The sequence below is a fragment of the Myotis daubentonii genome, chromosome 1 (assembly GCF_963259705.1).
Source record: "Myotis daubentonii chromosome 1, mMyoDau2.1, whole genome shotgun sequence".
In the NCBI taxonomy this organism is placed as follows: Eukaryota; Metazoa; Chordata; class Mammalia; order Chiroptera; family Vespertilionidae; genus Myotis; species Myotis daubentonii.
The window spans coordinates 16,685,672-16,696,100 of NC_081840.1; the positions used below are offsets into that span (position 1 = coordinate 16,685,672).

General features: G+C 41.5%; 1 protein-coding gene across 5 annotated transcripts in view; it reads left to right on the forward strand.

Annotated features, from left to right (window-relative positions):
• Positions 1-9,231, forward strand: part of STON2 (stonin 2) — a 136,152-nt gene extending 126,921 nt beyond the window's left edge. For all 5 annotated transcript variants that reach the window (XM_059688892.1, XM_059688910.1, XM_059688919.1 and 2 more), the window contains 2 exons: positions 1,905-2,107; positions 3,885-9,231. In XM_059688892.1, the coding sequence (XP_059544875.1) occupies positions 1,905-2,107; positions 3,885-3,968 (287 nt within the window). In that variant the 3' untranslated portion in view covers positions 3,969-9,231. The remainder of the gene's footprint in view (positions 1-1,904; positions 2,108-3,884) is intronic.
• The last annotated feature ends 1,198 nt before the right edge of the window (positions 9,232-10,429 follow it).

Genomic DNA, 10,429 nt, shown 5'->3' on the forward strand with positions numbered 1-10,429 from the left:
CCATTAAGAATGAAATTAGAAAATGCTTTTAAGTGGTTAGCACAGTCTCTGGCCTATAATAAATGCTCAATATATGATAGCTATATAATTACATCTGTGGCACACAATTTTTTTAAAAAAATGAATGTCTTTTTAAATACTATAATTTTTACTATTACGTGTATCTTAAATTCCTTTCCTAAAACCAGTGCAAATTTTTCAATTAATTTCCTAAAGTTTTACTCTTTAGAAAGAACCAGTGAAACATTTCATATTTGTGAAACAGAGCAAAACAAATACTTCACTCTGTAATGTTTTCCTTGGAGAGAGGGTGTGTGGAGGGCCTCGCTTACTGAGATTAAAAAGTCCCTCCCAGACCAATAAAGGAACTTGGAATTGTTTATTTGGGAAAACTCCGATAACTAAGGGCTGTTTCTGTTAGGTAATGAAATCAAAGCCGTGTAACATCGTTTCTCTGTCGCAAGTTGCTGTGTGTGGGTTCTTATAGCTGACTTCCCCTGCAGACATTGTCACCCCGTAGACCTTGTCACCCCAAAGACCTGGTCTTGAGATTTGGAAACAAGAGGTTATGACTCAGACAGCGTGGTTAGAACAATTTGGGGTCAGACGGCTGGGCTCAGTCAGGTCTCAGCTCTGCTTCTTTGCAGTAGAATATATTATGACCTCCAGATTCTGTTACGAAGAGACTGTGAGAGAATCTGCAGAATGGAAAACATTCAGCACAAAACATTCAACAAATGTCCTGCTGCATCTGATGAATGATGACGACCACAGAGCTTCATGAGTGACAGTCACAGAAATAAGCTCTAACCCTTTCCCCTCAAATACCTAGTAATAATTCTCCATGAAAATCCAACCTTGAGTTTACTACAAGTATGGTAGAATGAGCCAGAGATGTATAGAATCAAAGAACAGGAAGGTCTATGCCTAGCATTGTCCAGTCCACCCTTTCCTGCCACTGCTCCCCCACCCCCACCCCCCACCGCCCCACGCCCACCTACCCAGCTGCCCTACTTTACAGATGAAGAACTGAGGCCTGGAGAGAATAAAGGACTCGGGTGCAGGATCTCTGCTCCTTAGCGGGAGAGCTGGACGTCAAATCCAGGGATGCTTGCTGACTCTTAGTCTGTGTGCTCTCCGGTGTTTGCTGCGCTTCCCTAATATAAATGTGCTTATGAAGGCGCTGTCATTTTCATATGTCATTCACCCACAAAAGCAGGCCAAAAACATTTTTTTTAAATATGAAATGCTATTAAGAAAATTCAATTTATCTTTCAAAGGAAATCGATTTTGCTCCAGGTGGCTGTCACTGGTGTTTTATTAGGTGCTAAGTGCCCAGCCCTTTTATTCCTCTCTGCCAATCTACAGCCCCCATTTCCTAGTGTTTGTGCTGTGCTCACATGTCACCCTGACGTGAGCAGGCAGAATGACCTCTGCTTCTCAGCCATGGTTCCATTGCTAGGATACCAGGCTACTGTCATCAGATAGTGTTGTATCAGAGGGTTGGAGCAATTTCTGCAGAGGCAAAGCCTCTGCTCACAGCTGGCCCCTCCGAAAGACTTCCAGGCCTCCTTTGTTGTTTTGTGTGTGTGTTTAAATCCTCACCTGAGATATGTTGTTGTTGTTTTTTAATTGATTTTAGAGAGAAAGGAAGGGGATGAGAGAAACAATCATTGATGTGAGAGAGAAAACATCGATCCCTTACACACCCGGACTGGGGATCAAACCTGCAACCTGGGTATGTGCCCTAACCAGGAATGCAACCTTCCAGTGTACAGGACCATGCTCCAACCAGCTGAGCCACACTGGCCAGGCCTCCAGCCCTCCATTGTTACTGAGGTGGCTCTTCTTCCACTTCCTCCGCAAAGAACCTGATCTGTAGATTCTTTATCTTTGTTTCATAGCTTCTGGTCACCCACACTGTTTCTTCTGCCACCTTGAACTTGGCTCGGACCGGGAAGTGCCTTCCAGATTTGCCAATCACGTGACTGTCGAGTTCAGCATGCCCACCACTTCGGCCTCCAAAGCTGCTGTAAGATCCATCTCTGTGGAAGACAAGACTGACGTCAGGAAGTGGGTCAATTATTCCGCACACTACAGCTACCAGGTAGCCCGGGAGGCATCTGGCTGATGTTCCCCCCCTCTCCCCTCCCCGCCCCCTCATTCCTTTTAGCAGTGCCTGCGCGGGGTGCAGTGTTCTCTTACCTCCTTGGAGGCGGCTCGCCATGGTACATAGCCATGGGCGAGTCTGCTCTGATGTAAAGGAACAATCTCTCTAGTGGGCAAGAGGAAGGTTGGGAAAAAAATAAGGAAGCTAATAAAAGAGGAGACTATAATGTCATCATAAACAACAACATAAAAAAGAGGACTGGGATAAAGGGATTTTATTATCCATTCATAATGTAATTTATGTTGCAGAGTAATGAATTTGGAAGTCAAGAGGAGTGTCGGGAAAGTGCTAGTCCAAGGCATACATTGCAGCTACAGGAGTTGATGACGTGGGTCTGAGTAAAGTTAGGACATTCATGACCTGGTCACTGGGCTGTCACAGGACAGAACTCAAAAGCCCAACCAGCTTCTAGAGTAGTAACAGGATCAGGCTGTGGAAGGAGGACAGACACCAAGCTGGGGTGTGCTGACACGAATGGTGACTATATCCAGGGGAGTTAGTGATACAGTGGGAGGACATTAATGCCAGGGATGGGAAATGGGGGCTTTTGAAGAAGGATTTCGCAAAGTGGCTTAATAATTTTCTATTCATAATAACATCCTTAGAAATATGGTGATTTGTTGGTTTTTAATTGCCTCCTTAGTTGTGTGGTCTACCTAAAAGAACACATACTCCATCTTGTGGCCAGAAAAAAAAACAGCACTTTCCTCAGACATGCGATTTTCAACCTTTGTCATCTCATGGCACACAAACTAATTATTAAAATTCTGTGGCACACCAAAAAATATATTATTTTACAGATCTGAGAAAAAATATATATAATTTTGATTCATTCATACCAGACAGCTATTTTTGTGTTGGCTGTTGTCATTGTTTTATTTGACAGTCTAAGGGAAAGGAGGTCAGTGCCCGACTAAGTAGTCAGGTACTGCATGTTTTATAAATTCTTGCAGCAAATCGCTGCCCTAGTCAACTGTCCTGTCTTGACTTTTTCCCCTCGTCATAAATGTCCACTTTGGTGTTGAGGGAAGCAGCTTTGATTATGAAGCTTCCTAGCTTGAAGGATCCCCTGCCTGGCTTACCCAAGGCTCCAGTTAAAGTGTGTCGCTTTCAAGGCAAGATTAATTTCTGATTCCTTGACAATTACAGCTACAGTGTTTTGCTGACAATATGGGTAGAACTGAAAACACTGCAATACTTATCAGCTTGGAAACTTTTTTAGAGAGATACCGTAACAGAGAGTGTAAACAGCCAATTGCAAAGGAACCCATTCATTTATCAACGTCTGTGCTTGCCTGCTATATGCCTACATTACTGGGATGCAGTAGTGACTAGGGCCAGCCCTTGTCCTATGGAGCCCATGGTGCGGTGTAGAAGGTACAGTGGGAATACGCGCCGGGGAGTGCCTCACTCTACCAAAAGAATCAAGAATAGCTTCACAGAAGAGATGACCTTTGAGCAGCTGTGCAAGACAAAGAATAAGAATCTTCCAGGTGGACAGTGAGGGAGAGGGAATCCCACACCAAGTGAAGAGTCTGTGCAAAGAGAGAATCATCATAGACACAGGGCAAATGGCACCAGGGAACCCCAAAACATGACAAAATCACAAGGACTCTCAAGGAATCTAAACCCAGTGAGGTATTCTCTCTTGGTTTATTTATTTCTTGGGATGTTTTCTCTTCTGATATTTCTCTCCAACTTTTATTCCTGACAGGTGGAGATTGAGCAAAAAAAGAGTTTGAAGCCAGACTTTGAAGGAGAGGAAGTGGAAAACCCCAAGGAGTGTGGGGTCCAGTGACGAAGCCTCACTGAGAGGCTGTGACCTGAGAGTCCCAATAGGACATCTTCCCGAATAGCTGAAGTTCAAGTCAGTACCTACATGACTACCCCATGCTGGGAGCAGTGTATCGGACCTTCCTGTCTGTAGTTGCCTATATGTGAACAGGAGACCCGAGGCTGCTGCTGCGGAGAGGCTCTGACTGCCTGAAGCAGCCGGTTCACCTGGCTTGGAGCTTCCTCATTAAGCCGCCTCTGCCTCTGCTTATCTCACAGCACTTGGGTGTGGTTTGTTGTGACTAGGAGAGTCAGGAAAAGAACCTCCGCGTCAGTGTCGGCATGATTTCCTTCTGGTGTTCTTCTGTCATTTACATGAATTTCTGGAAAACACGGTCTTGAGAGGTTAATTAAGAACCCATCTCTGTCACTCCCTCTAGAAAAGGTTCAGAAAAGTACAAAAACAAATTTTGGGTTTCCTAGTCCTTTCGCAGGTGTCTCCATTCTTTGTATATGAACACTATGCAGCAGATGTTTTCGAGATTCTAGACTGTTTTGAATGAAACACTTTTTCCATCTCTCTAAGGTTTTGGTCACAGGATGGGAAAAAGGCACAGGAAGATACTCTTTTATTCTGTGATTAGCCCCACATTCTGCAAAGGGTGGCTGTTGAAAGGAAAGCAAAATTGAGCTTATTTTTCTTCATTCTGGGGAAAAGGGACATTCATTGTAAGGTTATATTCAATTCAGGAGACAGCTTCAATCTCAGTGAATTCCCAAATTCACATTGAAAAATATAGGCCATTTCTGATTTCTGAAACAAGTGGATATATGTGCTATACCTCAGGCATTTGGGAGCTCTTTTTATACCTCATAGCCAATAGAGAGCACATGTCTCTGTAACTCGGACTTTTCAGGAAACGTATGCTGAAGAGATCATTTCAAAGCTGTTTTAAAACTAAGCTTGTATGAGCTTTTCCCAGAAATTCAGAGTTTGACAAGCACAGTATTGTAATAGATCTAAAAGGCAGAAGACTCTAGGGTAGAGGTGGTGGGAAAGTCATACTTTTTAAACATAGATTTTAAGAGTCTGGGACGCTCAGTCTTCTTTGCCTTCATCCGTTCCGGCTCACGTTCTGCACCTCTGCTTCTTATTTGTACATTGGTGTTTTCTTACCACACAAGAAGCTACATCAGCCATCCCGAAGGGGATACCTGCTCAACAATTCAAAGGCAGCCTGTCTCTGTCTTTCTGTATATCCATGAAGAATGGAGGAGGGGGACAGAGAGCACATTGATCAGATTTGTAGATGACACAGAAATAGACATATATCTAGTCTGTTGACCAGGAGATTCAGGATTAACTTGTTCAATGAATAGTCATTGAATTCTAACTATGTACTGACACTAGGATATAGGAATCATTATAATTTTTTGAAATACCTGAGCATAAGACTGAAATTAAAAAGATGAAATTGAAGCATTAATGAAAAAATATATTTTGAGTTTTCTTAAATGCAACCCTCTAAGAACAGCATGGTATATGTGTTGTGTATTTGTGGATGTGTGTGTATAGTGTGTGTGTGTGTGTGTGTGTGTGTGTGTGTGTGTGTGTGTGTTGATGGGAAGGGTGTTGGAAAGTCATGGTTTCACAGCAGTTCATGTAGAAATGTTTTCTTATGGAAATAGGAGTTCAGTTTTGAATCAGGAGTATGTTGTGGCTATTCATAAAGCTATTTCATTCAACCTGTGGTAATAGAAGTCCGGGGAGCCCTGCAAGCTGCACTGGTAAGACCACATCTGGATGGAGGGTTGGGTTCAATTCTGGGTACTATATTTTGAGAGAGACATTAATACATTGATTGCGTCCAGAGACAGGTGGCCAGGGTTGTGAAGGGTCTGATTATACAAGGAACAGGGGAATAGATCCCTGAAGAACAGAAGGTATAGCGGGAAAGGAAGTGCAAAAAAGGAGGAAATGATATAATAGGTGCATTGAAATTTCTGTTGAGTTATAAAATAGGAGATACTTAGACTTATTCTGTGTAGCTTCAAAGGGCAAAAATAGGAACAAAGGGAAACTTGATACATGACAGATGTTTGCTTCAAATATAAGAAAGTTTTCTAATAAGAGTTGCTTTAAAGAGGAATGGACTCAATAGCAAAATTTCCTGTTGCTGCAAATGCTCAGGCAAAAGTTAAAATAATGATCTATCCCAGATGCTTCAAAAGGTTCTCTTACATTGGATTTGAGCTGATGACTAAGATCCCTTCTACATATAGTAGTAATAGGGCTCTCTGACTCTAGGAGTGGTTTTTCATGCTCTTTGAAATATAGCGGGGTCCCCCAGTGAGTGGTGTCAAGTGAGGGTTCCCCAGTATTTCCCTTCCCCTCTTGTACTAAAGGCACATGAGATTCCTAATAGAAACATCAAGGTGAATTGAAGACTTAGCAAGGTGAAGGTCATTCCGGCACCTTCCTTACCCAAGGTTAACATCCACACGCCCTCTCAAGAGCTCTGCCTCACCTATTAGCATCACATGTGTATTGCTTGTTGGACCTTGTATCCCCACTTGCTCAATTCTGATTGCTTCATGCTTTCACCTGGACTTTTTTTTTTTTAACCAAGGGCTGGGAAAATCCCTTCCATGCTGTCTTTAGATTCAGCAAGCAAGTTATTATTAATATTTAAAAACCTACCACTTTGATTTCATAAAATTTGTTTTTCCTCTACTATTTTGGGGAAACTGATTAAAGGTAGCCTTTAGGGGCTTGGGGAATATAATACTATATATTTCCAGACCTAGTGTTTTGCTAGTCACCTACACAGAAAACACAGTTGGGCAAATTACCCTTTTGAAACAAAAACATCGTTTTATTTTTTATTGATTTCAGAGAGAGGAAGGGAGAAGGAGAGAGAGGAAAAAACATCAATGATGAGAGAATCATTGATTGGCTGCCTTCTGCACACCCCACACTGGGGATTGAGCCTGCAATCCAGGCATGTGCCCTGACCAGGAATTGAACCATGACCTCCTGGTTCATCAGTGGATGCTCAAACACTGAGCCACACCAGTCAGGCTCTTCTGAGTTCTAAAGATGTTTTCAAAACATCACTAAGGTCTAAGTGCCATTTCCCTACAAATCACCATTTCTTCATTATGCTCTTTAAAAATGAAACTTGCTTTGGATATTATGACTCATATTTATGTATTTAAGGAATTAAAAGTGAATGAGACATATGAGGCAGTCATAAACATAGAAAAGTAAGTGTGTGTATCAATAATGTTTTCCCATGTATTAGCTAAAGCAAGAAAACGGAATTGTTACATTTCTTCTGGTGTGCCTTAGTAAATCTGATTGAGAGTCTAGTTCTTGGTTTTTATTTTAAGAATTGAAAAAAAAAATCTCTGACCTTGCAATTCCAGGCCTTGTAAAGACACTATTCATAGTGATATGTTCAGTAGTGCCTGGAGAGAGGCAGATAACAATTGTATGTCATGAAAAGCTATTTAAGAACAGACTCCAAAAAATAGATTTTCAGTATGAAGAGATATTCATATTGAATATGAATGAGAATAGAGAGAGATGACAAATATAGCACTGGCCATCAAACCTCAAATTCCTGGACTTGAGGCTATCCCTGAAAAGTAAGGAGCCCTAAGAAAAATAACAGATTGCATAGCAGGGATACACAATAAAATTAGTTCAAGTCAACAAGTATTTATCAAGTGTCTACTTTGGTCAAGGTGCTGTGCTAGCAGCCAGCTTCCCTAAAGGGAGCTACAGCCAAACACAAGGACACTGAGGATTGCTGGTGTAAACTCATTGGTGGGATTAAAATTGGGGTTTCTATGAATCTTTAAAGGACATTGTCGTGGATTGCATGAATTGCATGTTCAGTGACTTGCAATTTTCCCAATTGGGCTTCAGTAACCTCCGTTAAGAAAGTGAGGAAGCTGGACTCATTGTTCCCTCAGGTCCTTTCCAGTTTTATGGATTATTTCACAAAATACCCTTTGGTGCCATTGTCAGTGATACTTCATGTCAACAGGCCTCTTCACATAGTCTTAAGAGCCAAGACATTTAAACTTTGAAGATTGGAAAAGTCAGCTGGCCCATCTTTTTCCTTTTCATGTCTCTATCCTTTACCATCTGCCCATACGATAGAAACACAGGAAACGCTGCAATCCTCTATTTTGTAGTTGCCTTCAAAGAAATAGATAAATATGGAGGATCAAAGGATGGTGAAGATCAACAGGAACACTGCTTGGGAAGGTCCACTGGGATCACCCAGCACAATGTATGAGTGTGAGGAAGAGCAGAGAGCTCTCCAAAATGGATGTTGTATTTGGGTACTACTTACAGTAGAAGTAGGTCTAACCCTCCAAAGTACTGAGGTACGTTAGGATGATCAGCGATTTATATAGGTATATCCTTTTATACAAAAGACTGAAGAAATTGAGGGAGGAAAAACCATTCAGTAAACATCTTAGGACTATGTCATACAGTTATGGCAAAATGAGATGAAAGGGTCAGTCCTCCCTATCCACACTGTCTCCTAGGAACATAAAAATGTAGCTTTTGAATTTTTTCAAACATGTACAAACTACAAAATAGCATCTCTTCTGTGGTATGTGTTAGTATGATTTTAATTTCTTGTACTTATATTTGGTCAAATGGAATGGCTCCATTCGAACTGGACAGAGCAAGAAATTCCCGCATCCTCTGCCTCTGATCAAACTCTCAATGCTAGTTTTGGATGCCATCTAGCCACACTGTGACTGAAGCCTTAAGTACTGTGTGCTTCAAGATCAGCGACCCCACTTGGTTCTAGGGAAGCAGATGTGCAGATCCCGACAGCAACCTGTTGGACCAAAGTGTTTAAGGGTTTTAAAGTATTGGGGTGACAGAAGAGATGACTATGAACTCCTCTGACCCTAAGCCAACATTCATTTAACTTTTGTGTCCAACTGCCAACAGAGCCTGGAGAAATTTTCACTATGTTCAGGAAATTAGACAGTGTTTTAGCCAGAGAATGATAAAAGTGCACCCCTCCTCACCCTGCATTTTTATAATGTCCATAGTGAATTTCAATGTGTCAAGATGGATGAATCCAAGATCCAGTGAATGATTCAGCTGATCCAAGGCTTGTATTTTCCTTCATTTGTCATCTATCTTCATTTGATGAAACTTTTTTGTACTATTGTGATTAATTTTATGTAAAATTGCTTTACTTAAAAAAAAATGTGCCTATGTAATAAAGTCTACACACTGGCTAACTCTGTAGAGGTGAGATTTTGTTTTTAATTGTTCTGCTGATTGTGATCTGTAATACCTTTTTGAACTATGAAAATGAGCTATTAATAAACATTTCTAAGCAAAATCTGTCACTGTACAAGATTTGATGAGATTAGACATAAAGAAAAATGTTTATTAAAAAAAGGCCCATCACCCAATTAACATGATTAGTGACCATAAGTTGACAAGTTAACAAGTGGCCTGTTTAATTATCCTAGTTAGGTTTATCACATATGTAATTTACTCAGTTCAAGATGTATTTATTGCATCCCATTTTTCTCTCTTGAACAGAACACACAATGTTATGGCCTGGTTAGTATGACATCAATTGATATTAGGTACATAAAAGGGTTCATAGCCAAATAAGAGCATAAAATTTTATAAGTTGGGGATTCTGAAGAGTATTCTACTCTTTCTCCCTATTCTTCCATTCCTATAAATATTTCTCTCTTTTCCGTGTCCAGCACTGCTAGAGAGCGATCCGATTTCTGAGTAGGGGCAGCTGGGGATTGAGAAAATGAAAGAAAGAGACAGACACAGAGATAGAAAGAAAAAGCTGGGGCTGGGTGGGACAGCTGTCCTCTGATGGAGAGACAGTGACCCAGAGCCAATACAGTGCATTTATTTTATACTGCAAAATACCAGAAAGTTTTACTAAAGCCCAAGACAAAGGAGATTATGTACATTCTTGTGGCTTTTTTGTAATCGTCACTTCTGGGTGGGCCCAGATGATTGTATTTGTTCCTGGTGCTTGTCTGGATTTAGATAATGAAACCCACTCCCTGGCACCTGAGCTGAAGGTCAGGCTGACAACACACCTGCCTCTGGCAAGGTATGTTTCCAGGGCATGGCTCTGCCGGGTACCACTGGATTCAGATGACTATCAGCTCAGGAGCCTTTCCCAGGTGCTCTCTACACATTTCTATCTGCCCAAACTCCACTTGAACAAGTTTTGAAGCCTCCTTGCCTAGGTCCCACATTGTCACAAGGTTTTAGCCTTCTATGGTCCCCTTTCCCTTTAATAGCCAAGTGGAGCGATGTATTCAAGTAACTGTTGGGAGCCAAGCTTGCTCCCTAATGTTCCTCAGGATTTGGGGGAGGGAAGTTGAGAATGATAAGAAGTGAAGATGAGAAGTAAATGTCCTCAGTGTCCCTTCAAACTCCTCCCAGCATCTCCTTGATTA